The sequence below is a fragment of the Myotis brandtii genome, unplaced genomic scaffold (assembly GCF_000412655.1).
Source record: "Myotis brandtii unplaced genomic scaffold, ASM41265v1 scaffold658, whole genome shotgun sequence".
NCBI lineage: Eukaryota > Metazoa > Chordata > Mammalia > Chiroptera > Vespertilionidae > Myotis > Myotis brandtii.
In genome coordinates this window covers 371,780-399,447 of record NW_005370558.1, presented here as the reverse complement: position 1 = coordinate 399,447, position 27,668 = coordinate 371,780, and the positions used below count along the sequence as shown (strand labels likewise).

At 48.6% G+C, this 27,668-nt stretch overlaps 1 protein-coding gene across 1 annotated transcript in view; it reads right to left on the bottom strand.

Annotated features, from left to right (window-relative positions):
- Positions 1-27,668, bottom strand: part of DENND1A (DENN/MADD domain containing 1A) — a 455,803-nt gene that overhangs the window by 61,021 nt on the left and 367,114 nt on the right. Inside the window, 1 exon segment of the mRNA XM_014528906.1 lies at positions 49-153. Coding sequence (XP_014384392.1) covers positions 49-153 — 105 coding nt within the window.

Sequence of the window (27,668 nt, the reverse complement as noted above, 5' to 3'; positions counted from 1 at the left end):
TGTCCTCCCAGGAATGCAGATGGAGGCCAAGCTAGGGAGGCCAGGCACCTGCTTGAAGAGCTGCAGCTGGGTGGCATTCTGCAGGAACTGCCTCATGGCTCCAGAGCGATAGTGGGACACGAAGGTCTCCTCACAGAAGGTGATTGGCTCCCCCTGGGAAATGGAGAAAGGGAGAGCATGGTTAGAGGAAGTGGGTGTGGGGTCAGCTCTTAAACTCGGCTAGGCGGTGCTTCTATATCTGCTAATTAGATTAATTAGATCCTCATCTTCTTGGTGAAGTGGCTGTTATTGTGGATGGCATGCTCATCTCTGGACGAGAAGGCTGTGTCAGGGAGGAAGTCATTGACCAAAGTCACAGAGCTGGTAGGAGGCAAAGTGAGAATCAAAGGCCGGGTTCCACGCCCCCCGCCCCACCCCTTGCATATCCCAACAGCAAGTCAGCAGGATGGACCCTCCAATGCGATGATTTCCAAATTTTTCAATTTTAGAAGCCGGACCTTCCTCAGACAGCACCTGAAGCAGAAGGAGCCCTGCTACATAAAACAGCCAGCTGCTCTGGTGGCTGGCTGGGCTCTCCTGGCCTCGAGGTCTCCCCTCCCCACCCCATCCCCACTCCTGGCACCTTACAGTCCCTAAGGCATCAGTTGGGGAACACCCTTTGAGAACCATATACCCCGAGATCTTAACCAATAGCAAATGATCACTTAAAAATAATTATTTATATGAAAAGCAGGGATGATTAAAAAGAAAATGTACCATCCAGTCAATTTTGTGCATATGCTGTTTGATAAGGAAGTTTGCTTTTACCAAACTACATTTTATGAGGCAAGAAAATGACACCCTAAGCTTAACAAACATCCCATCTTGTAGTCAACACCCCAGTCCTTCTTTGAAGGATCCGGAGTGCTCACCCACACAGAGAAGGCTTTAGTTTTAATGGGGTATTCTTCATTCTGAAAGATCAGACTTTTATATCTTGAACTGACTTAAAGGTACCCCTCGCTTCACAGACTTGGTGGCAAACACAGAGATGTTTGAAGCTCCACTTTTATCCTGCTTTAATGAGTTACCTAAGTGTTAAATTTACTGTCTAGCTGTTATAAATTCCAAGAGTTCCTCCTGCTTCAATCCAGCCAATATTAGCCCAGCAACTGGGCAGACTTGTTGCACAAGGGCTGCAAGGATGGCCCAAAAAAGGTAGGCTGAGGGGAATCTTTATTTTTATACTGTTACACTCCTAATTTTACAAAGGATCTGAGGCAGCTTACATGAACACACAGAACAAAGAAAAAAAGCAGAGCTGGAAAAGACAAATATATTAAATGTAAGTATTTGGGAAAAGAGCATAGGATTTCTAAAATTAAATTACAAAATCAGTTCTGAGCTTCCTGGCTGTTGAAGCAAAAAGGGAAACAATGCAAATTTTACATTGTCTATGAGAAAAAAAGCATACCAGCTCCTCAGGGGAACCAGTTCCTCAGAGTTTTCATGCCATTTATTACTGGTGCGGCTTTACACCTTCCTGCGAGGAATCAGCTGGTGATAAACAGCTAGCCCAGCAGAAGGCCACTCTGTGGCCTGAGGTTCTGCTTCTCACCCTTGGGACCAGAGCAGGGCAATGACTTCTCTCTTCAGGTGATCTCCATGAGCACCGTGGAGCTCACACGCCAAAGGACTCCTAATAAATAGTGTCAGTTCTGACGTCTTTTTGAGCTCCAAAGCTATGTCATCATTCCCACCTGGATGGCCCACCAGCACTTTAAACTCAAAATGGCCCAACCCCTAATTGCACCCCAAAAGCCCCTCCCTTCCTTCCTTCCTTCCTTCCTTCCTTCCTTCCTTCCTTCCTTCCTTCCTTCCTTCCTTCCTTCTTTCTTTTCTTTCTCTCCCCTTCCTTCCTCTCTCCCTTCCTTTCTTCCTTCCTTCCATTCATCCATCATTATCCATACCACCCACAGTAGACCTATCAGACTTCCTAGTCCTTCCCATTTACCAGTGGAATCTCTCAGGTTTGTCCTTGCTCTCCATCCCACGACTGGCACTGAGCTGGGGAGGTTTAACTCCATGCCCCTTGCCTGTGTCATTCCTCCCAGTGCCTCCACTTCTTCAGGCAGAAGTGATTTTAAAATGCAGATTGCATCGTGTCACTGTTCTAGTCAAGAATTTTGCAGAGACGTTACATTTGATTGATTGATTAATGTCTGCTTCTTCCACTAGGCTATATGTGTGCAGGAAGGGTACCTGCTTTGCTCAACATTGTACATCTGGTGACACGTGTATCACATACATGGGTCCTGGGTGGGAGAGGAAAGTCTTAGCTCCTTAGATGGGCACACAAACCTTTCCTGAGCATACCCTCACTTACTTCTCCAGAGTCCTTCTGTGTCCCTCTCAGCGGCCCCCCAAACACCTTATGCTCCAAACGCACCTCCTAATCGCAGGTCGTGTCCTTTCCCACTTGTTTCCTTGCTTTTGCCAGTTCTATTCCTTCCACGTGGATTAACCTCATAAGCACAGGTCTTTTTGCCACAGCCACTCACCCCTGCTCAGTGCTCCCACAGTGCCTCGTGCACCCCTGGGGGCTGGGTAATCTGCACCAGCATCCCCAGTGACCAGGAGCTGGAGAGGGCATAGGCCCTGCTGGATTCATCTCTATACTCCCTGGGGAAAGTGCAGGGTCCAGCCCCTGATGGAAGCTCAGGGATGGGGTTAAAGAACCACAGAATGATCTTGACTCTGGTTCCCATCACAGGAGCCCCGCGGTCTCGGTGGAGCAGAGCCACCGCTCGTCTGACAGGTAAAGAGGACTCAAAGCACAATGCCAGGTGGGTGACACTTGTGTCCAGGGAGTTGAGAGCTGCTCGAGGAAATGCTTGTTGAGTTGTTAGCATTCACTCTGGAGTTTGGGCTCATCATTGCCAGGAAGGAGAAGTCTACTGAGGGACCAATAAATGCAAGAGTTTGCTGCCGGATCTGTAGGTGAGAGTGGCCTGAGGCAGGATTTAGCTGCAGGAGAGCAAGAATCTCATCCTTGGGGGACACAAACATTTTGGGCCTGTTGTCTTCTTACTGGAGGTGACACCCTCCTGGATTAGATGTCTGCGTCACAAAAACAGACCAAAGGACATGGCACAGTGGGAAAGATTCAGGGGAAATGTGACACTGGGGACTTCTTCTGCAAAGAGCTTGAGGATCAGCATCAGCGTAGTGCTGCTGGGGTGTGTGGGGGGCACGACAGGTCCACCGGAGTCAGAAGGGGAAAAGGCTAGTCCTCCCAGGGCAGCAGGGCAGGAAATGTGCCCGTGGGCAGGTGAACAGGAGTTAGGTGGGCACGCTCCACACATTGAGGGCACTGTCCTAACCCTGCTGAGAGGCAGTGACACTGTCCCCAGGGTCCTATATAAAGGTCTGCCTGGCAACAGGCAGAGGAATCATTCCCCTGGAGTTCCCTTCTTTTTTTCCTTTACATATTTTTTATTGATTTTAGAGAGGAAGGGAGAGCGAGAGATAGAAACATCAATGATGAGAAGCATTGGCTGCTTCCCGCACACTCCCTACTGGGGATCGAGCTCACAACCTGGGCATGTGCCCTTGACTGTAATCGAACCTGGGACCCTTCAGTCCACAGACTGATGCTCTATCCACTGAGCCAAACCAGCTAGTGCTGGAGTTCCCATCTAAGAAAATGACAATTATTAACATTTCACCTAATCTTTACAGAATAACTGAGGCAAGGTAACTTGCCCAAGATCACATAACCTGTAAATGGCAGAATTGGGGCTTTGTACCCCAGTGGCCTCTGAAGCCCAGGTGCCGCCATCACCCATATGCCCACTTCTCTGACCTTACTTCTAACTGTTTGCACTCGGGCATCTGCTGGAGAGCAGGAGAGGTCTTCTCAAAGGTGGAACCCCTCAGGTTCTCCTACTGAACCCTCAAAGCACCAGCCACTCAGAGAGACAAGCGGCTCCTGGGAGCAGGCGAGCAGGTGTGAAGGATCTTACGGCCACAGGCCCTCCAGGATGCCAAGTCCCTTCCACCAGCTTGTCCAGCTGCTTCCTGCAGCTGAGCTGCCCGTGGGAGAAAGGCAAGGTGTCTTGCTAATTCCCTCCTTTGTAAGAAGTGCGGATTGAGTTCTCCTGTTAGGCTGATTAATTAAACCTTTTGTCTTCTTAGGTGACACTCTAGGAGCTGGGGCTCCTGGCTGATAGTGACATTAATCCAGGGAAGCCAGGTGAGAGCAATCAAACTTAGATCACATTAGAGTTTTCCATCTATGACCTGCAGGACAGTTAAACACAGCTGCTTAACCCTACCAGGGACTTTGTCACAAAACGATAAGTTTACTCTTGGATCATCTTCTTGACATATGGAGTCAATAGAAAATCCCATTATTAATGAGTCAATCTTTGTTAACAGGTGAAGTTGGCAATTCCAAAGATTTTTTGATGTTTCCAGAAATAAATGGATTTTACCCACAGCATTGTAGCTACTGGCATAAAAATAAAATCTCCCATCAGATTCTTCAGCAACTTTTCTTGTTCTGCTGATTCATATAAAGTATTAAATTCTTATTTCCTCTCATAAATTTAATTTTTATCAAGATTTTATGTGACTTACTAGTACTCTGAGCCTAAGGAAAAAAAAGGTGTTCTCTCTTTATGGACCTTGTTTAACATAAAATTTTAAAAAAGTCAATTCATCCATCCAAGCATTTAAGAAACACCTACTATGTGCCAGGCTCTATGTTAGGAGAATATAAAGATGAACACAATATAGTTCCTCTAAGTAATATTAACACTCCAGTGAGGGGTGGGAGCGGATGAGGGTATAGATGACAGAACGGCAGAACGTTATGTTGACGGCAGCATTATTCACAATAGCCAAAAGATGAAAGCAACCCAAGTGTCACAGATGGATAAACAAAATATACATACAATGAAATATTGTCCAGACTTAAAAGGCAGGAATTTCTGGCACATGCTACAATACAGATGAACCTTAAAGACATCATGCTAAGTGCAATAAGCCAGTTGCAAAAGGACAAATACTGTCCTATTCCACAATAGAGCAGTCAATGTCACAGAGACAGAAAGTAGAAGGGGTGTTGCCAGGGGCTGGAGGGAGGAGAATGGGGAGTTGTTGTTTAATGGGGACAGAGCTTCAGGTTTGCAAGATGATAAAAGTTTGGGAGATCGATGGTGGTGATTATTTCACAACAATGTGAATGTACTTAATTGCCACTGAACTGTACACTTAAAAATGGTTAAAGCATAAATTTTATGTTATGTACATTTTACCATAATTAAAATTTTTTTCTTTAAATCTAAAAAAAGGAAAGAATGACAGAATGTTTATAATTGTGGAAGGTGAGCAATGGGTACATGGAAGTTCATTTATTTGGTAAAAATTTGAAATTTTTCATAATAAAATGTCAAGAAGCAAAGCTGCTGTTATCAAGGAACTCTGCCTGGTTTGGGAATAAACAACTACAGCACAGCATGACAACTGGCACAGCAGAGGGCTGGTTTTGTTATTTCTGTAAAGGCACCTTTAAAAACATTGGTTTAAAAGTTTGATCCATTTAAGGTAACACAACAAGGTGGAGAGAGAGGATGGCTTAGTGTCAGAAAGACCAGGACTTGAACCTGGCCTCTGACCTCACGTAACCACACCAGCTATGTGACCTCAGGTGACCTGTCTTTCCTCATCTGTGACGATTACTCAACGCTGGCCCATCTCATAGGATTGCTTGGGTGATTAAAACAGATGACAACAAGTAGATAGTCCACATATATTTTCCACAAATAGCCATCTTCTTGAGTGCAGAGTGGGTTTTACCAGGACTAGAACATAATTTGGGGAACCCAATGCAAATGAAAATGCAGGAAAAAAGGACTGTTAAGTATAAAACTGTCGTACTAAAATATAAAGCTTTTTTCTTTCGTTTGTGGTTTCTTTCTAGACTTATCGTGGTGTTTTTAAAATTTACTATTTAATGTCATACTATGTAAAGGAAAATAAAAATTTAAATTATTAGCAAGAATTTTACTGTTCAACTTTATATTGTGCAGTGCCAGTTTTAAATGCTAACATATGTGGAGTCATATTTTGTAATGAGTATATGCATTTGTATTTTCTTCTTACCAGACAGTGGAAATGCCGCACAAAAACGAACTCAACTGTTATTTCAGTTCTTGACTTGCACACAATCTCCTACCGTTCTCTACCTCTGCCTCACCGAGGAGAAAGGACAAGCAACTGTGGTTGCTCCATCTTCTCCTCTCCTTCTATGACATCATTTTCACAGTAAGTGGCTGGCTAGTCCAAGGAAGTAACATGAGTAAGAACTCTGATGGGTTTCCGTGGTCATTCGTGTTCCTTAGAACACCACTGCCTTCTCTCACTGTGGAAGCCAAGCTGGCCCCCAGGGGCTGTCAGTGCCCCATTACTCACTCTTAGACCTGCACACGTTGGGCTTGTAAGCGCACCAAGTCTTGCTGAACTCCCACTTACTGGGATGGGGCGGGGGGGCGCTGGAACTCCATGCCATGGGGCATCAAGAAGCTACATTGGGTGGCAAAGCTCTGCGGAGGAAGGGCATGTGGGTGTCTCCTCTGCGCATGCTTGAGCTCCGCTGTCCCATCAGACCTCACTCCCCAAACAGGTTCAAAGGTAAACTTAAAGAATCTCAAGATGAGACAGCAGAGCATTGAACCTGGCTCAGGGCCCTGGGGCTGCCAGTTCACACACCGGGAGGGCCCGTCCAGGGCTCACACTTCTTTTCTCTCCTGTCCCTTCACAGGCTGAACACTCAGTAGGGGCTCTGGCGCTCGGCTCTGTTTGCCACCTGACTCAGCAGCATAGAGCAGCTTCAGGCAAGTTTGTGGGTTGATGGAAGTGGGGTTTCTAAACTCTTGAGCAAGACCCTCAAGGCCCTTGTGACCCTCTCCAGCTTATTCACCTCTCCTTTTCTTGCTTATTCACCTTGTCCCATTTACCTTGTGCAGCATAGAGCAGCTTCAGGCAAGTTTGTGGGTTGATGGAAGTGGGGTTTCTAAACTCTTGAGCAAGACCCTCAAGGCCCTTGTGACCCTCTCCAGCTGACTTTTCTTGCTTATTCACCTTGTCCCATTCACCTTGCCCACAAACCTGTTCTGTTTGAGTAATTCTGGAGTGTCGACCGCCTCCTAACCTCTGCATGCACTCTCATGGCTCTGGCTCCTCTCTTCATGTTACCTCTTTGTGAAAACCTTACCTGATGCCTTCAATGTCCCTACACCAACACCTCCTTCGCCAGCCAATGCCAGCTCCTGGAGGGCAGGCTCTGATCCACTCTCAGTGGCTGGCGAGCAGTGTGTGTCATCTAAGCCACTTCAGGAGAAGACAGGACACTGCCCCTGTGTGCAAGTGACTGAACCTCTCCCATCCTATAATGTGGGGAAGACTACCTGCTTCAGCGGATTGCCGGGGGTAAACAGGAAGGAACTAGATCAGCGGTTCTCAACCTGTGGGTCTCGACCCCTTTGGGGGTCGAACGACCCTTTCACAGGGGTCGCCTAAAACCATCCTGCATATCAGATATTTACATTATGATTCATAACAGTAGCAACATTACAGTTATGAAGTAGCAACGAAAATAATTTTATGGTTGGGTCACAACATGAGGAACTGTATTTAAAGGGCCAGAAGGTTGAGAACCACTGAACTAGATGATGGTTAGCAGAGCTCGACCTTGGCCATGCAATGGAATCACCAGGGCCACTTTTAAAGTCCCCAGTGCCAGTAGTGTCTAAAACTCCCCAGGTGATTTCATTGTTGTCAAGTCTGAGGACCACTGGTGTAGGTAGAAATGATTAGTGCCTACACCAATCAATATTCATTTTTTAAAATTTAAGAAAAAAGAACTAGAATAAAGCAGCCAGCACTTGCTCTGGACCAACCTGCCCCCCAGCTCACTGAATTCTTACCAGAACTTGATGTTCACACGTCTCCCATTTTATAGATGAGGAAAGGAGTCCCACACAGACCAAGTGCTTGGCCCAAGGTCCCAGAGCTAGTGGGTCTGAATGACTCCCAAGTCCAAGCATGCCCCACCCCCTTCCCCGACTCAGAGGCATTATCCTATACACTCGGGGCCACCAGGGTGGACTTGGGAATGGGACGGTGTTCGCTGCATGGCTATAGTCAGATGGCTCTGGCTGGGCTGGGCCAAGCCACGTTTTGGGCTGACAGGACCAAGACAGCCTTCTGAACCATTTGTGCGAGAGCCCAGGAAGGCCAGGGACAGACTCCCAGCCTGGGCCCCTGTCACTGTAACAAGCCCTAAACAAAGAATCAATGTGTTATTGTGAAGCTGGCGCACAGTGCGGGTGATTTAAGTCGGGGAAATGTGGGTGCCTGACAAAAGCTACTCCGATGATTTGCAGGGGCAGGGACGGCCCAGCCGACAGTATTTGCCCATTCTGGCCAGCTGCTCCGGTATTGACAGAAGCCCCCACCCACACTTGCTAGATTACAGTAAAGACATTCAAATCACAGGCGCGTCAGCCCACGCCTTGGCTCCTCTGTGCCAGCAGCCCCTTCCTTCTGCATTAACCGAGACACACAGGGAGAAGTCAGGAAATTCTGATTAGCGCAGGAATGGCAGATGAGCGGGAAGGCTGGTGGAAGCCGAGGAGACACAATGAAGTGGGTCTTCACGCATACCAGCTTAAGATTTTCTTTCCATTAGAAATGCAGGTGGGAGTCGGCTCGGCAGGGAACGCAGGTGCAGTGATTAAAAACAGCTACCACTTACTGAGCCCTGACTCCACGCGGGCGGTGTTACATGCATTATCTCACTTGGTCTTCACGGCAACACCGAGGTTGGTGTCGTCGGGCTCTCCACTTTACAGACAAGGAAACTGAGGCTCAGAAAGGTGAAGCCACCTGCCTAAGGTTGCAGAGCTGGTCAGTGACAGAGCCAGAGTTTGCAGCAGAGTCTGCTTGACCCTGGGGCTCATGCAACGCAATATTCTTTCTCTTTAAGCGAAGTGATCACAAGATAGTATGTGACTTATCAGCTCTAGCAATTCAAAGTGATGAACCAGAGGCGGTGATGAAGGGAGCGGGCTTTGGAGAAACACATGTGAGCTCCGGCTCCACAGCGTGCTTGCAGAAGCCACGTCACCCTTGGGGCCTCGTTTTCTTTCCGATATGATGGAAATAATAATCCGTACCTCACGCTGTAAGGATTCGGTGCCATCCAGGGCGGCGGCTGGTCATAGGTGGCGCTGACAAGGTGAGCTGGTGGCCACCCGCGCTGCAGCACAGCCACAGCTCTCTTCCCAGTAGGGAAAACATGCAAACTCGCCGCTATCTCAATACCAAACACCTCCTGGCTCAGCCACCGAGGCTGCACCTGTTTGCACCACATGCCCAGGACATATGTTGTGTCAGTGGAGTCAAGACCAGAATCAGAGAAAGGAGAAAAGGACCCAGGGAGCTGTCTTCTCTGGGTGGGGCGCAGCAGCACAGGATGTCTGGGGCTGAGGGCTGGATTTGCGCAATGACTCCATGGAGAGGCTCTTTAGCCTCATCTTGCAGAGGGAGGGGATGTGACTTGTCCAAGGCCATGGAGCTGGGAAGAGCCAGAGCTGTACTCGAAGTCTGTTCTGTCTGACCCCACAGCCCAGGCAGGCTCTTCCCACCACACCCACAGCAGTCTGAGCATGCTCAGTTGCCCAAGCACATTTTTCTCTGGGTTTTCAGGGAATTCAAGACACAGCAGATAATTTTCCACACAAAAATGTCCCTTTGACCATAATGCAGCCGCAGCCCAGGGAGTCCAGTCTCTAGAACATGCAGTGCCTGGGGACTCCAAAGAGGCTCAGTGCAGCCCAGAGCTCCATGAATGGGGAAGCAAGAGAGCCTCTGTGAGCCTCAGTTTCCTCATCTGTTAGTTGGGGATATTACCTACTTCATATTGAGAGGTTTGAAATGATTCACCATTTGTCAAGGGGCCGATACTGAATAGCACACACCAGGTGCTCAATGGAGGTTACTGTCCTAACAGCTCTTTCAGATGCCCCTTGACAGCTGGGTGTTGCATCTTGTCGGAACCTTCTGCACCTATCACTCAACAAACACCTGTGACTGGGGCGCTGGGAGAGCACAGCCAGGGTGACTGTCGGGGTGGGGTGTCACCTAAGGAAGTCCACATGGGGACAAGGTGATATAAAACTGAGCCCCAGGAAGTGCAGGCACTCGCTAGATGGGAGAGCAGAGGTGGGCATGAGCGCAGGAGCAGGGCTGGGATGACACAGAGCTGGTGGCCCTGGGGTTTAAGGGGCACATCCTGGATGGGGTAAGTGTGAGAGATGCTGATTCTCTCCTTTTTTATTTGGGGGCATCTTCCCTGAGAGTCAGAGATCTGAGAGGTGGTGGACGCTGGACCCATAGAATACAGAACTGCTGAGAAAGATGGAAAAAATAATTACTCAGCACGTGCTGGCAGCCTGCCCTGAGTCACCCACCCAGCCCTGAACGGAGCCTCCCGAGTCCGAGGAGCGAACTTCACTCACAGGGAAACTTACCGAAGGGGCTGCATTTACTCAGAGTCTCATCCTCGAATCCTCCCCCACAGGCCAGGCTACTCCAGCAGCCACCATAGCCCCCTTCCCTTGGCCCCCAAACCTGCAGATCCAAGTGGAGTGCATGCTTGGAGAGAAGCCCTCCAAGGCGTGACCCTGTGCATCTCCCCAACCTCAGCTCCTCGCTTCCCCAGCACCCAGTTCCCACAACTGGGAGCCAGTTACAGTTCTCCCGACGGGTCTGTAAGTCTCCTGCCTTTGCATGTGCTGTGCCCGCTGCCAGGAAGTCTTCCTACCCCTGCTTTCTTAGGATGTGAAGCCCTCTCTCATCTGTGAAGGTTGCACTAGGGCAGTGGTCGGCAAACTCATTAGTCAACAGAGCCAAATATCAACAGTACAACGACTGAAATTTCTTTTGAGAGCCAAATTTTTAAAACTATATAGGTAGGTACATTGTTATTAACTTAATTAGGGTACTCCTAAGGCTTAGGAAGAGCCACACTCAAAGGGCCAAAGAGCCGCATGTGGCTCTCGAGCCACAGTTTGCCGACCACTGTACTAGGGGACAGGCCCTGGGACGCTCCTCTGGCCTTCTTCCTGCCTTGGGCTGGGTTAGGCCCCTGCTCTGGGTTCCACAGCCTCTGTGCTCACCCACGACAGCACTGACTGCCACTGATTGCACTGCCTGGCTGCCGTGGGCCCTCACTGGATGGCAGCCTCCTTGAGGGTCTGGGCAGTGGCTTGTTTGTCTCTGCACCTGCAGTTCCTAGCACAGTGCCTGGGTCAGCACAGGCACTCTGATGCTGCTGATGAATTATTCACTACAGATAAGGCAACAGGAACACTTCTGAGAAAGAGGCCAACAGGGTGGAGAGCAAGACAGACTGACTGAGGGTGTGAGGCCAAGGATTCCTAGGAGGGAGGGAAAAGGGAGACCGTCGTGTGTGTGTGTGTGTGTGTGTGTGTGTGTGTGTGTGTGTGTGCAGGGAGGGAGGCGGAGGCAGGAGCGCCGTCTAATTAGACCACATGTGCAGAGCAGCATCTGGCTCAAAGCGCAGCAGTTTACACGGCTCCTGGAGTTGTCGTGGAGACAACCACATGACCAGCCCGGAGCTGAGGCTCAGGGGCAGCAATCCAGATGCACTCCTAACATATTCTGACAGAGAGCAGATGGGCAGCTATTTGCAGGGCCAAAAAATGCCAACTCCGCTCCCCTCCAGACCCGCGTGCCCTCACTGATCATTTTCATCTTGTAAAGTCATTCTTATCTGCCCTGCAACCACCAGTTCCTCCCGTGTAGGAATCAGTGTGAAAGCTGCTATTTTTGTAGTTCCCCAACCATCACAACTTCCGGCCTGCTCCTGCGGGTGAGGGAATGTCACCAGCTTTAATGAAGGGGTCCTGGTGCTGGGCTCCACGGCTGCAAGGCTCCACTCCCCCACCCCCATCTCTTCCTCCATGAAAAGTGTCTAAATTTCTCACTCGTCAGGCCACACTGCACAGACCCAGGCTCTGGAACGATCTGTGTGAGTGTGGAAAGGGCACTGGCTTTGGTGGCTGAGCTCCCGGTCTGCCGGGCACTCGCCTTGAGCATGCACTTGGCCTCTTTAAGCTCAGTTTACTTCTCTGTAAAATGGGCTTTGTAACACCTACTTTCATAGGATTATTATAAGCATTAAATTAAATAATTATGGAAGAGCCCTGGAAATTATAAAACTATATAAATACTTTTAACTGGGAAACAGTGCTTTATAAACCTTAAACATTTTAAACAGAAAGCTCCTATCAGCTGAGTAGTAGGAAGATGACAAAATCTTAGGTTCTGTATGAGACTACTTTATAGCGCATGTATAGCCAGTGTCTCTCACTAATGTCATGGCCAGTGTCTCTCACTAATGTCTTTGGGAAAACATCTAGTGTCGGAGAGTTGAGCTGGGTTTGAATTCTGGCTCTGACACCTGCTAGCAGTATGATCTTGAGTAAGTAACTTTACAGCCTCAGTTTCTTCATTTATAAACTGGGAGTAATCACCCTTACCTCCTATGAGCTAATTCTGATGGTAAGAATTAAATGAGACAATATGTGTAAATTGCTTAGCGCATGATGAGCACTCAGTAAACGTTCATTCCATTTCCCTTCTCCCTGGCCATTTAACTGAATCATTAAGACGGAGGCTAAGAGTAAAAAGCATGGGTTCCGGTAGAGCGGGTTGGAGTCCCACTCACTGGCTGTGTAGCCTTGGGGAAGGACTCATCTGTTCTGAGCCTCAGTTTCCTCTTCTGGAAAAGGAGGAGAAGAGGACCGACCTTGCCATGTTGTTGTGTGGCTTAAAGGAAACAACGAGCATAAAGCAGTCAGCATCCAATAAATGGTTGTCATTATGATTCTCCTCATCCTCACTGAGGAATCCTCAACCCTTTGGGGAAAATGACACCTTTTATGTGGGTCTAGCCTGGGCCACAGATGCCACATTATCTCAAGAGAAATGAGTTTCGTTTTTGATGTCTGGGAAGTGAAGTGAAGTGAGGACCCACCAGAGGTGTGCGCTCCTCCAGGCGCACAGGACAGCCCTGGCCTGCAGCCTGAGTGGCAGGTAGGGCAGGCGGGGCCAGGTGCAGGGAGGCTTATTTATCAAGCACGGCAGGGTTCCCACTGCCGCTAGCTTGCCTGTCATCGCAGGTGTGGGGAAGGCCCGGCTAAAAATATTGCTAACGTGGGTTTGATGTCGCCCAGCAGAGACTAATGATTGTTTTAAGTAAATATTAATTATAGGAGTTACCCAGATAGACTGCTGGAGTGGCACGAATATTACTGCTTCTACCTATGGAGGTAAAGCGACCATTTGGAAAGACAGAAAGACAATTTCTTATATGCTTCCACTAGAAAATTATTTTAATGGCTGGTAGGCTCTAAATATTTGGGGATTCTTGGTTAAAATATTTTGGAAGTGTCTTTCTATGTGAGACATAGGGGTTTCCTTATTTGAGAGATGATCTTTTCCATAACAAATAGCTGATTCAGTTCTACAGAACCCGTTACTACGAAAATTGTCACAATGGTGTGCAGAGCTCAGATTTGGTTCAAGGCCCAGCGTACTGGCTGCTGATCTTGGGGAACAACCCACACAGAGCCCGGATGTGGGGGCCACCAGCCTTGGGAGGTGTTCTGGTTCTAGCGCTTACTGCTGTGTCCCCGTGGGCATGCTCTCTCCCTCTCTGAGTCTCAGTTTCCTTACCTGTAAGGAAAGCTAGTTACTGGTCACTTTGATAAATGGTTCCTACATCTCCTATCACAAGGAGATTCACTTTGGGAGGCCCTCTTTAGGGAAGATTCTTGAGCCATGGCTCAGACCTTCACAGAGCTGTTCAGATGATTCTACTGCATTCGGGTGGGAGGGTGTTGGTGTTGGTATAACAGTAACAACAAGAAGACACTTACATGTGTTGACAAGTGCCAGGTACCTTTCTATGTGTTTTACATGTATCCACTCATTTAATTCTCATAACAACCACATAAGGTAGGTATTACTGCTTTCTCCATTTTACATTTGGGAAATTGAGGCACAGAGACGAGAGCTAGCTTCTTTAGGTCCACTCAGCAGAATCTGACCCAGGTGGTCTTGGTCAGTTTGTGCCGGACCTAGACTATTAAGTGCCAAGAGGGCAATGGCTCTGAGCCTCTTCTTTATCACGGTGTTCCCAGTGCCCAGGCAGAACCTTCTGGAGTAGGTGATACATATGTTCATGAAACTGTTAGGTAGTTTTACAAAGGCTATTATCTCACAACACCCCAAGGAAGCTGGGATCGTACCCTCCGTTTGCAGATGAAGTAATTGAGGGCAGGACAGTGCATTAGCAGCTGAAGGCCCCTTGAACAGTGAGTGGTGGGATGGCGATTTGAGGCTAAGCCTGGCTCGCTCCTGCTGTAGTCTAGTGAGCAAACTCTTGCTCCACAAGATGGATGGAAAGATTAAAAGGATACGAGACCCCTTATAAACAAAACTGCTTTCCAGATCCTTCCAACAAACTGCCTCTGTTTCTTCCAAAGTGGTTAGCACTCAATGAACATTTGCTGACTGAAGGTGAACGCACCGAAGGGGACTATGACCTCACGCACGGATCTTGGAAAAGAGGTCTGGGGGAGGGGGGCTGTCTTTGTGCCCTGGGCTCTTTTACTGGGATATGTGGACAATTACTGTCCCCCATGAGGCCAAGGTGTTCACTAGTCAGGGCCCCAGAATCTGACTTTCTAGAACCTGGATTCATGACCTCTCAGTTCCTGATCTCTGTGCCAGGTCCCTATGAGGGTAGACAATACTGAGAGAGGAGGTGGGACTGCATCTGGCCCAGCAGGACTTGGGAGGAACTAAGTCCAGGTAACCAAACCCGACCTGACCTTGCTCTGCAGAAATCCATTATGAAAACCCCAATCTCTCCCGCTACAGTCACACTATTAAGTCTTCCAAAAGCTTTTGGAAGACAGTCTGGTTCCCAAGAAATAGCAGGCCCCTCCCAACACCATGGCTGGCAAGTGTCTTATGTTTTGGAATATTGAATTAACATGGCTGTCCTTCTTTCCTTCCTAATAATAACAACAATAATAATAATAACAACCATTTACTGAGAGCCTGCTATTCACAAACAGTATTTAAAAAATAAGATGTAGTGATAGATGGAGAGATATATAATAAAGCAGTATAGTAATACGTTAATGGCAAATTGAGATGGTAAGTATGTGGGTGTTTACTGTAAATTTCTGTCAACTTTTCTGCATATTTGAAAAATTTTGTAACAAAATGTTAGAGAAAAAATCCACAAGGGCACATGCTATACTGGACTTCAGAGGGGCACCGGAGGTGATGGGAGGTGCTACTGTACAATCAACTCATTTTGGGGGATACCAAACATGACATTGTCTATTCAATTTACTGCTGATCTACTGCAGGGAGGTATTAAAAGTGAGTTACAAATGAAAACCCCCCAAACTATTTATTTATATCTACTAGGAGCCAGGCACTGTTTAAGCCCTGGAATAGTAATAACCAAACCAGTCTGGGCTACCTCTCTCCCCCCTCAGAGAGGTGGGGACACCATGCACACGAACGAACAAATACATATGACACATGCGTGAAGGCATGTGCCGTTTAAGCCCTGGAATAGTAATAACCAAACCAGTCTGGCCTCCTCTATCCCCCGTCAGAGAGGTGGGGACACCATGCACATGAACAAATACATATGACACGTGCGTGGAGGCATGTGCTCGCATAACAAGTAGGCGGTGTGGGGTTCGCATCCAGGCACATCTACGCCTGCGGTCTGGGTTCTTTCCTCTGTCACCTGCCTCCTTTCAAAAGGGCACTAACATCATCAAACCTCTTTTGCTCTGATGAGAGGAGCTACATGGAAAACTGACACCCAGATCATTTCCAGTTTCATTCTAGTCATTCTCTTGAAAACCCTGCCCCCTCATCAGGCCGAGTCCCGGAACACCAGCAGACACCTGTTTTAATTCTCTTCATTTGGGAAACCTTTCGGCTTCTAAGGTGTCTTCCTGATCTTGACCTCTTTTGATCCTCACAAGACCCTGAAAGATAGTTCTGGAATTCCTGTAGTTAGCAGCCCACTGGACCGGTGAGGGGCTGTCTATCCAGCCCTGCACTTCCCTCTGCCCCAGGGCCAGTGGGGCTGCTTAGTTTGGCAGAAGGAAAAGAGAAGCTGCCCAAAGAGAGCACTTGGACGACAGGGTTGTGACTGGACAGTTCCAGGCCTCTCACTGCCCACTTGGCCTGACTGCCCATCCAGGACCCAAAGGCCTCCTGCAATAACCCCTCTACCAGGACATCGGGAGCCTCTCGCCTATTGCTTCCTTTAGAAGACAACCACAGAGTAATTTGTGGTTCTGGCCAGGGGGACTGTCAAAGGCCATTCCAAGAAGCCCTGGAAGGAGCCTTTATTTAGTAGTGATGAATGGAGAAGGCAAATGTCAGTAGAATTCATTTTATTAGCAATATATCCCCCCGCCCCCGAAAAAGAGCTGGTAAAAAGAGCTGCTAATAATGAACAAAGTTATTTTAAAGAAATATAAGATAACAGATTTTTCTGCTGCAGGGCTACCTCCTTTGCCTTCTAAATATTATTATCCCCTGAGCCCTCCCTATGACCCTGTGAAGTTGTCCTGGTTGGTTCCCAGGCCTCCTTGTCTCCTCCCCAGGCCTGGCTCTCTCTCCACCCAATCCTGTTGTCACACCACCTCGGAGGGATCTTCCTAAAGGGCCACTCAGACCATCTGATCACATCACACCCTTGTGAGGGCTCCAAGACTCTTCTTAGTTGGCATGTAAGCCCCCCACAGGCCACACAAGCCATAGCTCCTGAGACTTGCCCTGCAAACCGAAAGTCTCACTCATTGCAAACTGCCGGTGGCTTCTCTTACACTACATTGTTTCAGACTGCCCCCCACCCCCCCCTTCTCCCTTTGCCTGGAATGCCCTTCCCTCCTTTTGTCATCAGGTTGACTCCTACTCATCTTACAAAGCCAAGCTCAGGTCTCACGGCCTCCCTGTCCCCTTGACTGCCCTCTCTGTCTTCCTTCGGGCTCCCCTGAGCCTACCTCCATCTTATTATATAGTTTCCTGCTTCCCACCAACCTCCCCCTTGAGATATGAGCTCTTTGTGGGTAGGAACGGAACTGCCTTATGGCCCACAGTATACTTCCTGAGCACACAGCCTGGCACACTAGTAGCACTGAATATCTGTGTATTGAATGAATGAACAAATGAATGAATGAAATGTCTCCAATCCTGTATGGAAGTGAGTCCCATGAAATGAAGCTGCTTTTTGAAAAGTAAAAGAACACAAAGATAGTTCAAAACAGACCCACACTATCTCAGAATTCTTCCTGAAGCAGAAGGCATCACAGCAAGGCTGCAATTATAGACGCACGCACACACGTACACGCACACATTGTTTAAAAAAATTCATAGAATGTACTTAACACTGATTTTTTTTTCTTATTGGAAACCTGTTTACAATCTTGTCCACTGTCAGTCTTAAATGTCACTTTTCAGAAAGATGGCTGCTGCCAGGAGAAATTTATTTTCAAATTGAATCACAGCATGTTCATGCAGAGAAGCGCCTCTTTTGAATCTCCAAATTGGAGGGAATTCAGGGAGAGAAGGCGAGGTGATTAGAATCTTCAGAGGCTGATTCAGAAGGAGAAATTATGAGGCTAAAATATGCATGTGTGAACTAAAGAGCAGCTATTAGTTGGTGGAGACGGCAGGATATCAACTCCCCTGAAACCTACCGGAACAGTGAGGATGCACAGAAAGAAGTGGGAACAGGGGAGAGGGGGTGGGAGAAAGAAATGGTGGGGAAAAGCCCAAACAACAGGAAAGAAGACACATTACTGACTGCCTACCCATGCCAGGTACTGTGTGAGATGGCATCGCTCGTTCTTTGCCCACTAGCTATCATGATTCCTATTTTAAAGGTGAAGAGACCGAGGTTCCAAGGGATAAAGAAACTTAAATAAGGAAGTGGTGGGGCCAGGGTCCACTAGCCACCCTGCTACCAGTTAATGACTAAGAAGAGGTTTGGCGTTGGCATCGCTGTCCCTGCTACTTAGCAGAGCTGGGGTGATCAGGGACAAATTCTAGAGGGGGAAACACTTGAACTGAATCTGATTATGCTTCTCTGTGCCTTCTCAGAGCAGACTCTTATCACTGGGGTCTGTGAGGTACCTGTCCTCACACCAGTGAGTCAAGTGTCCTTGGGCCAGCAGGAACCCAGCTGCCTCCCCTAGGAAGTGCAGCTGATGGCATCAACCTCATGAGGATGCTGTGAGGACTTAAGGCACCAGCATATGACAGGAACTCACTAAGTACATTTTTTTTTCTTTTTAAAACACAAACACTATACATACTGTCAATCATTCCTCCTCATGAGGATGCTGTGAGGACTTAAGGCACCAGCATGTGACAGGAACTCACTAAGTACATTTTTTTTTTCTTTTTAAAACACAAACACTATACACACTGTCAATCATTCCCTTGGCCTGGCAAACGTGTCCTCATCCTTTAGGACTCAACTCAAAGGCCTGCCTTCCAGAAGCCTTTCCCAAACTTGCAAGGGAGAGTAGTCCTTGCCTCTCATTAATTCAGACACTAGTTGCTGAAAGCCTACCAGGGATTTGTTTGTTGGGCTTCCATGGCCAGCTACCCAAGGGCAGGCAAGCAACCTCAGGATGTGCCATTACCACTGGGATAACAGCTTTGCAGGAAAGGGTCCTGCTGCCGGCAGAGCATACCACAGGGCACCAAGACCTGGTCTGGTCTGGAGGCCGCAGGGGAAGTGACATGTGAGCTGAGCGAGGAAGGTACCAGGAGCTCTCCAGGCCTTGTCAGGATGGAAGAGTGCAAAGGGAACTAAGAGGAGGTCAGAGGAGCTGGAACACAGAGAGCGAAGAGGAAGGGTGCGAGTCAAGGCTGGAGAGGAAGGCTGGGTGTAGATCATGCCTGTAGGCCAAGTTGTCTGATGGGGAAGCCCTAAAGCGTGTGTGTGTGTGTGTGTGTTAAATATTAGCACTTTGGAAGGATTTTTCAGATATCTGTGAGGCCAGTGGCCTGCCCAGGGCACAGTGGAAGCAGGGTGCCCACTATGGCAGCTGCTGGGAATCCAGGTGAGAGATGACAGAAGCTGAGCGGGGAAGGAATAAAAGGGAGGAAGTCAAGAGCTATTTCAGGAGGTAAGAGTGGGTGTGGACTGCCATGGCATGGAGCTGGCCCACTGACCATCCCCCGCCCAAGCTGAGCAGCCTGGAGGCAGGTAGGACCAGGGGATTCAGTCCCCAGGGCCCTCTCCTTCCTCAGTATCCAGTGGAGGCTCTGAGCAGGGACTATGCTTTGTTCACCACTGCATCCCCAACCCCAAGAGCAGGGCTGGCACCGAGGTGCTCCAGAGACGCCGGTGAATGGATAGATGGATGAGGAGCTGCTCAGCTCTCCCACAAGGCTGCCCGATGCCCCATGGCAGCCTCCAAGAACTCAGGAAGCCAGTTCCAGACACAGCAAAGCCGGGCCTTGCATGCTGGCCTCTGGGCTGACCATCTCCACTGGAAAGCGCACGCAGTGTTCGCCAATTTGCCCTGGGCCCCACCTGCCATGAAGGAGGCATCCTTTGTTGATGTGTGCATTCGGGATGGTTTCTGAGGGAGAGTATGTTCTGGCTCAGGCTCTGGACTGAGAATCCCGCTCTGTCAATCAGTCTATGTGACTGTAGGAAAGGCTTTAGCTCCCCAAGTCTGTTTGTCGTTGGTAGAATGGGCATAATGCAACCTACTTCACAGCCAGATTTTATATAAAGTTCCTGACTCAGAGCCAGACACTAACAGAGGTTGGTAGCTGTTACTACTGTCCTTGAGACACATCTTCGTTGAAAACAAACCAAAAAAAGATACACTCTCGCTCTCCTAGGACTATATAGCACACTTGTGACTCCCAGTAATGTGGTAGTCTGATATGAGATCTTTAGTATTAACTTTACTCATTTTAAATTTGTCTGAATCTGGTCAGAGTGACTTGATTTGTTGAGTTGGCAGCTGTGGTTTGTGGGAAGCCTGTGTGCTGATCCTAAACGTGTCTCGTTCAGAATGCAGGGAGCCCACGCCAGGAACTGTGTTCCCAGCCATTTAGTCAGGTCTATCTCACAGTCCACACAGTGAAGGCAGAGAGCTCTGCAGACAGGTGGGCTTGGATCTGAATCCCACCCTTACTGCTAAGCAACTGGGCAGCCGAGAGCAAATCTCTCAGGTGGAGGCCAAGAGCTAGGTGAGGACTTGCCCCTCAAATCCCAGTGTCTGCACCCTCCGAGCATGTGCACAGAGATCCACCCAGGTGTCTCTGGCCTGCCCTCTGACATTGTCCCTCCCCTGCCTTAAATCATTTGGTGGTTGGCTGTCCCTCCATTTGACAAAACCGATTGAGAACCTATTATATACTGGGTGCTAGGTACAAGGAGGGTGCAGTGGACAGGGAGTCCAGAGTCTTCACCCTGCTTGGAGGCACTTCCACTCTGGCCCCGGCCTATCCCACCTGACTCCTACCCTAGCCCCACACTAAGAGCCTTCAGGTCTGTGAATGCCCACAGCATGCTCTCATCTGAGCCTTTGTTCAGGTTCTTCTGCGTGGATGGGCCTTGCTCACATCGTCTACCTGCCTGATTGTGACTCCTGGCCCCTAAGTCGCCCTCCTCCATGGTCCTCAGGGCATAGTATGGCTTGAAAGACAGACTCTGGGTAAAAGTTGGGGGTACACTGCCCAAAGGGCTGGCAGACCTAGTTCCACTCAGCTCCATAACCATTCACCTGTGACACCTGGCACAGGGGACATCATCTCTTCGCCCCTAATCTCCTCTTCTAACACAGAGGTAGTACTATCTCCCTGAAAGTGTTATTTTGAGGATTACAGGAGACCCGTGGTAGGCATAGGGTAAACGGCAGCCATTGTAACTGTCTATGTCATTTCTTGCTTGTCACTCTCACCAGCCCGGAGCTCCGAGGGCAGGAGCCATGCCTCTGCCATCTCAGGATGCCATGTGAGGGGCAGAGCTCCGCGTGCTTGCAATGAGCAGTGGAAAGTCTTGGGGAAACGTGTCTCCCTATATCAAAAGCCTTTCTGGTGTTGAAGGAGTTAAAGTCTGCCCGTGCTTATAAACAAGACCCTTTTCAGCTCAGCACTATCACTGGTGTGAGTCACAAGGCTTAGCAGGTGTGGGCAATAATTAAAGGCTTCAGCAATCTACCTGGGCAAGGTATTTTTGCCTCTTATTCCAAAGAGGAAAGTCTCTCTATGGAGAGCAGAGGAGCTCATTAATGAGACTAATTAGGTGTAAAGGGGGTAGAGGCTGGCATCAGCTGCAGCTTGGAGGAGCTAATCATTAAGCTCTGTAATCTCCTCCACTGAACACAAGCAGATCAGGCTCAGGGGCTGCGGGCAGGGCTCCCACACCTGAGTGCCTGACCACAGGCTTTGGAGAGGCTGAAAGGCCCTACTTCTCCCCATGCCATGCTCCGCCAGGAGATACAACACACACGGACACACACACACACGCACAGCATGGGTCAGCTTCCAGGGAAAGGAGCCAGATCATCCAAGAAGCTGTTTTCTCTTGGAGTTCACTCACCTTTGAGGGGCATGTGCTGGAAGCTGTGCGTTGGGTTTTACAACAAGCTTTCCTGGATATAAGGAATGGATCAAAGAATATTCTTCTTGGCCTCCCCATGTGGAAGAGAAAACTCTCATGCCTAGAATTCCAGATTTTCTGGCCATCACTAATGCTTAGCCCACACGGGGCAGAATTCTCTTTCTGTGTCCACCTTCCCTCTGGCCTATCAGCTCAGTCACCTGAGGGTGGGAGGGGTGGGGGGCTGATTCCCTCTGGGATCTCCAGTGGCTGACACCCCAACTTGTCATTGATGCACTGGATGTGTGGTGGGATGGGTGGGGGGAGGGGGAGAAAGAACAGATGGACAGATTTTGGCACTGCCACTTTCTCAAGCCTGTGGCTTTTGGTCAAGTTACAACCACGCCCAATTTTATCAACTGTAAAAGGAGCCTAGGATGATCATGGGTGCAAGAGCACTTTCAAAGTAGAAACCATTTCTCAGGGTAGTTCACTTACAATTACTGTGTGTTTAAGATTTCAGTAAAAGGAGAGAGAGACTGATCATTAGGGAATGGAAAGCAATTACTGTGTGTTTAAGATTTCAGTAAAAGGAGAGACTGATCATTAGGGAATGGAAATAATTCCAATAAAGTCCCCACACTGGACTTGAACTAGCCAGAGGGCAGGGCATCCTTGGGCAAGGCCATGGGAGAAAGACTCCCACCGAGAAACTGGGCTCTCAGATGCTGGCGCCAGGGAGTGTCAGTACTGTTTACAGAGCGCACTCACCACAGCCTTGGGTTCTGCCACCAGCCAGCCCAGGAGGCTTTCCATCTCGGCAACATGCCCTTGGAGACTCCTGGGAGGCAGGGAAGGAAGCACCTTGGCTCCTTGGCTCCCCCATGGGGACCCATTCCACGAGCAGCCCCCAGTAATCTGCACCTGCAGCCGCGTCCAGCATGAGCTCTCAGAACATCGGCCCTGACTGAGCCATGTGTTCAGCTAACAAACGCCGCGGGTCAGGTTGCTGGTGATGCCCTTCTTGTCCTTGGAGCCTTAGCTCCGACGTGAGCATCATGGTGAAGCCGTCCCTGATATCCGCCCTCCCCAATATTCTGTGGCCCCTCCATCATCTGTGCACTTCCATCCAGCTGAGGGATGGGCATGTGACTGGCTCAGGTGGCCCAGATGTGGCCTGGCATTCTCCTCTGAGAGCTGCACGGACACTGGAGGAGGAGGGCCTCACTTCAAGCTCTAAGGACCACACAGGCCTTTAGGCCCTTATGGCTCTATCACACAGCAAAGGAATGTTTGAAAGTAAACTAACAGGCAAAGCAAAGCCCAGCAGTGGTCAAGGAGAGACCAGACAATATCAGTTGAGCTCTTGAATCCAGCCACGACTGTAGCAAGGGAGGCCTTGGACTTCTCAGTTATGTGAGCCAAGAAATTCTCCCTCCTGCCTTTTTTGCTCAAGTTGGTTTAAGTTGGGCTTCCGCTATTTACAACCAAGAGAGGCCAAACCAAGGTTTAACCAAGTCCAGGGCATTTCAGTCAGCTGCAGGTTTATTCATTTCCCCCTCCAATATTATTGCTGCTACTGTCCTAACTTAACGAAGTCTCCATATTCACCCCCCACCCCTCCTGTCCCTTTACTTATGAGCCAAAGTCACAACCCTTGACCCGAGGCAAGCACAGACATGGCGGGACCCAAGGCTGCGCTGAGATGGCCCCAGATGGCTCTCCTAGGAGCAGTTGTCCTATAGACACTTTTTGGCCTCCACATGCTCCTTATAAAGACCCCTGTTTGTTTCTTAAAGGTTTTTTTTTCCCCTGACACCCCTTAGAATGTTTTCCATCATTTTTATGGTCTGAATCACAAAAATCACAAAAATATGAATATACACAATGTTCTAAAAATCGATAGCTTTAAATTAATTAGAAAAAAAGGTGGGGGGGGGTAGTAGGGGAACTAAGATCGGCTCCCATTGAGCAGGCAGAGACTGACAGGGGATGCTGGTGTGTCTGGAGCACTTGTGCTTTATGTACATGGTACAATCCCCATTTTTACAGACGAAGAAGCTGAGGCGCAGAGAGGCTTAAGTAAGCTGCTTTCCGTCTCAGCTTTGGCAAATGCCTACTCCTTCCCTGCAGGGCCCAGCCTCAGTGTCGTCTCCCATGTGACCTGAAACCTCCCTCCTTGAATCTCCAGCAAAGCCCCCAGCCCTCTGTCCAGTCACCACAGGGTCCTCCTGTGGTTACAGATGGGCCTCTACCATTAAGAGATCTCAAGGCAGAGACTGTTTCTCACTCACCTTCCCCCATGCCATCTACCCTCACGGGGCTTGGCCCAGGGCAGGGCTGCAGTAAGTGTTTGCTGGAGTAAATGGACGGATGAGGTTCGCCAGAGAGAGCTTCCCTCCCCCGCTGCCTCTGTGCCTGCCAGCACCTCCAAGCCTCCCGCTTGTTCTTCCCGGAGGGAGGCAGGCTGGGTAGTGGAAGTGGTTACAAGACCAGAGGGAGCACGGACAACGGTAATAAATATGTAAAACCCAGAATTCATTACATCCAGCTAATTCCTAATGCAAAAGACACCACATCCTCTGAGTCAGACCCCAACAAAGGAGTCTGGTTTGCAGCAGACAATTTGAAGAGTGGACCAGAATTGTTCGGTCTGACTCAAGAAAGATTTCTCTTCTTGACAGGCAAGAAGATACCCACAGGCTTGCTGTCATTGACTAACTTTGTGACCAAGGGGCACACCCACCCACCACAGCTTTAGTTCTGTAAGAGACCCTCCCTTTGGTCCCTGAGAGATCTTACAACCTGATAGCACTGGACTAGAGACCGACCCTCCAGACAGGAACCCCCAAATCTGTAAAGCATGGGATGTTCCTCTCTTAAAGTGACAGGGTTACAGCAAGATGTTAACATTACACAAAGAAAGCTCAGTCCTCTGGGAGGAGAATGCTCCACAAACCAGAAATCAAGTGAGTATCCCTCATGCAGTGCGCTTGAAAACAGGCCCATTCCTTCATCTGCTCTCCCCAAAGAAAGGGAGAAAGGGCCTGCGAGGCACCCAGGAAAGACAGCTAATGCTTACAATCTGGCCAGGCGGGAGGTCTGCAAACCCTCCACTATAGCTTCCCACACTCGACACATCTCCTACAGCGAAGGCTTCAAAGGTAGGAAGGGGAAAATACATTTCCTCTCTGCCCTATGTCAGCTGAGAGAATATCTTTCTGTTCCCACTGCTAAATACACACACACACACACACATACACACACACATACTAGTACACCCCTGCACACACACATAGAGCTGTAGGGGAGAACCAAAACTATATACCTAGCTAGAGAAGAGGGCAGTGGGTTTGAAACTGTAGATGAAGGTCATGCCAACAGCACATGATCTGAAGTTAGCGGTTCAATTCCTATTTCCAAAACGTACTAGGATTAAGGGAGATTAAGAGAGAGAGAGAGTATGGGCAGAAGCACTCCCTCCGTGTGAACTGCTAAGTACAGTGGGAGGCACATACAGGGAATGCTCCGGTCTATGAATCCCAGCACTCGCTAGATTGTAATGACTAGTTCTTCATCACCAACTATAGAAAAGACCGTTCTTCACCAACAGCCAACAAGGAAAGACTTGAGGGACATTGAACAGCCCTCCTCAGCTAAGTCCCCAAACTTCTTCCCTACTGACTCTGCCTCAGTGGCATCAGCTCCAAATAAAGTTCTCCATCTGCCCATGGTACTGAAGGGCCCAGTTAAATTTTGTAACTTTTCTTTAAAAAACAAAAGGCAAGTTCAGCTCTTATCAGTCATTAACACTTTAGTGAAAATTGGTTAATCCATTTGGTGCCTAATACCAGAAGAACAAGTCACACCAGATTTTGTGTTTCTTTTCCTAATCCGTCATAAGGCAGTGTGGGGGCAGGGCTGGGGTGGGGGGAAAGGGGCTGCTTTAGATATAACACAAGCTGGTGTTAGTGAGATACCTGGAACACTCGGTCTCCATGTAGCAAAATGAAAACAGGGGCTGAACAGCCACAGCTGGACGGCGGGTTTGTAGCTGTGCAAACTGCTAGCCAGTGTGCTTTGTGTGCCCGCCTTTGTTCTGATCCCAGCCAACAGCATCAATAGTGACTTGGATAGAAGCATAGAGAATGTTGATCAAATCCATAAAGGAGATGGTGACAGCAAGGATTAAAAAGTTCTCAGGAGACTGGAACAATGGGCTGAAGCTAATAACAAGTTGATATGTATTGGGGACAAATGTAAATTCCTACACTTTGGTTCAAAATATCAAATCTAGAAGTACTAGTCAAGGCTGACCTGTTTTAAAAGCAAGTTATATGGCTGGTATAAAAGAGGCAGAATTTTTAAAAAACATATTTTTATTGATTTCAGAGAGGAAGGGAGAGGGAGAGAGAGATAGAAACATCAATGATGAGAGAGAATCACTGATCAGCTGCCTCCTGCATGTCCCACACTGGGAATCGAGCCCGCAACTCAGGCATGTGCCCTGACCAGGAATCAAAACCTACAACTCAGCATGTGCCCTGACCAGGAATTGAACCATGACCTCCTGGTTCATAGGTCAACGTTCAACCACTGAGCCTCTCTGGCTGGGCAAAGAGGCAGAATTTTATGTTCGATATATGTTCAGCAATGGCCAACAGTGTGATAAGGCTCAAAAAAGGAAGGACGCAGCCCGCCTACATTCACAGAAGCAAAAAACCTCGAGCTACACTCAAGTGCAGTAGAATCCAATAGAAACACAATGCGGATTATAGTAATTTAAAATTTTCCAGTCACGTATTTGAAAAGTAAAAAGAAACATAGGAAGTTCTAATAATGTATTATGTTTTACCGAATGTGTAAAAAATTATAGTTTCAACCTATAATCTACATAGAAAATTATTAACGAGTTTTACATTCTTTTACTCATATGAAGTCTTAGCAATTTGATGTTACCCTTAAATCATTCCTTGGGGAATAACGGCACAGGTGGCTACCACTGAGGAACTCCATCCGAACCACATTTCAAGTGCGGAACAGCCACATGTAGCCAGTGGCCGCTGCACTGGACATCACATGGCTAAAGTAAGGCTGGGGACAGGTCCACAAGTTCTGTCCTCATCAGACCACATCTGGAATATCTTATATTTTAGGCCAGTGGTCGGCAAACTGCGGCTCGGCAAACCGCGGCTCGCGAGCCACACTCGGCTCTTTGGCCCCTCTAGTGTGGTTCTTCCACAAAATACCAGCTCTTCCACAAAATACCGACTTCTGCGCATGGGCCACGAAGTTTCAATCGCACTGTACATGCGCGCCTGCACGTGGTATTTTGTGGAAGAGCCACACTCAAGGGGCCAAAGAGCCGCATGTGGCTCGCGAGCCGCGGTTTGCCGACCACGGTTTTAGGCACATGAGGAGGGATGGTGACAAGTAGAGCCCTCCAAAGACTGGCTGAAGGACTGGCCTGAGAAGGCTTAGTGCAAAGGACCATGTTCTTCTAGTACTGGTAGGAAAATCACAAGCAATACTAGCCTTACGTGGTTAAGGGCATAAAACTAGGACTAGTGGACAAAAACTGTGATAAGATTTTTGGCTCTTCAAGAATGAGTTGCTGTGACATCAGAGGTGTGTAAGCAGAAGTCAGCTGACATGCCAGAGGACATGTGCATGGACAGGATGGTGATGTCCTCTAAGGTGCCTATCAACTCTGAGATTCAAGGCTTGGAGACACTAAGCATGGCCACAAAGTAAAATGACTGGCTGTCCAGCCAACAAACCAGAACATACACATCCAAAGATGTTTTCTCCTTCAAGTGGTCTTCTTAGGAGGTGACAGGTTATTCTGGCCAATCCCTGCAGGCTGCGTGTGTGATTGTGGCTGTCAGGTACAGGCACTGTGGGGCCTTACTTT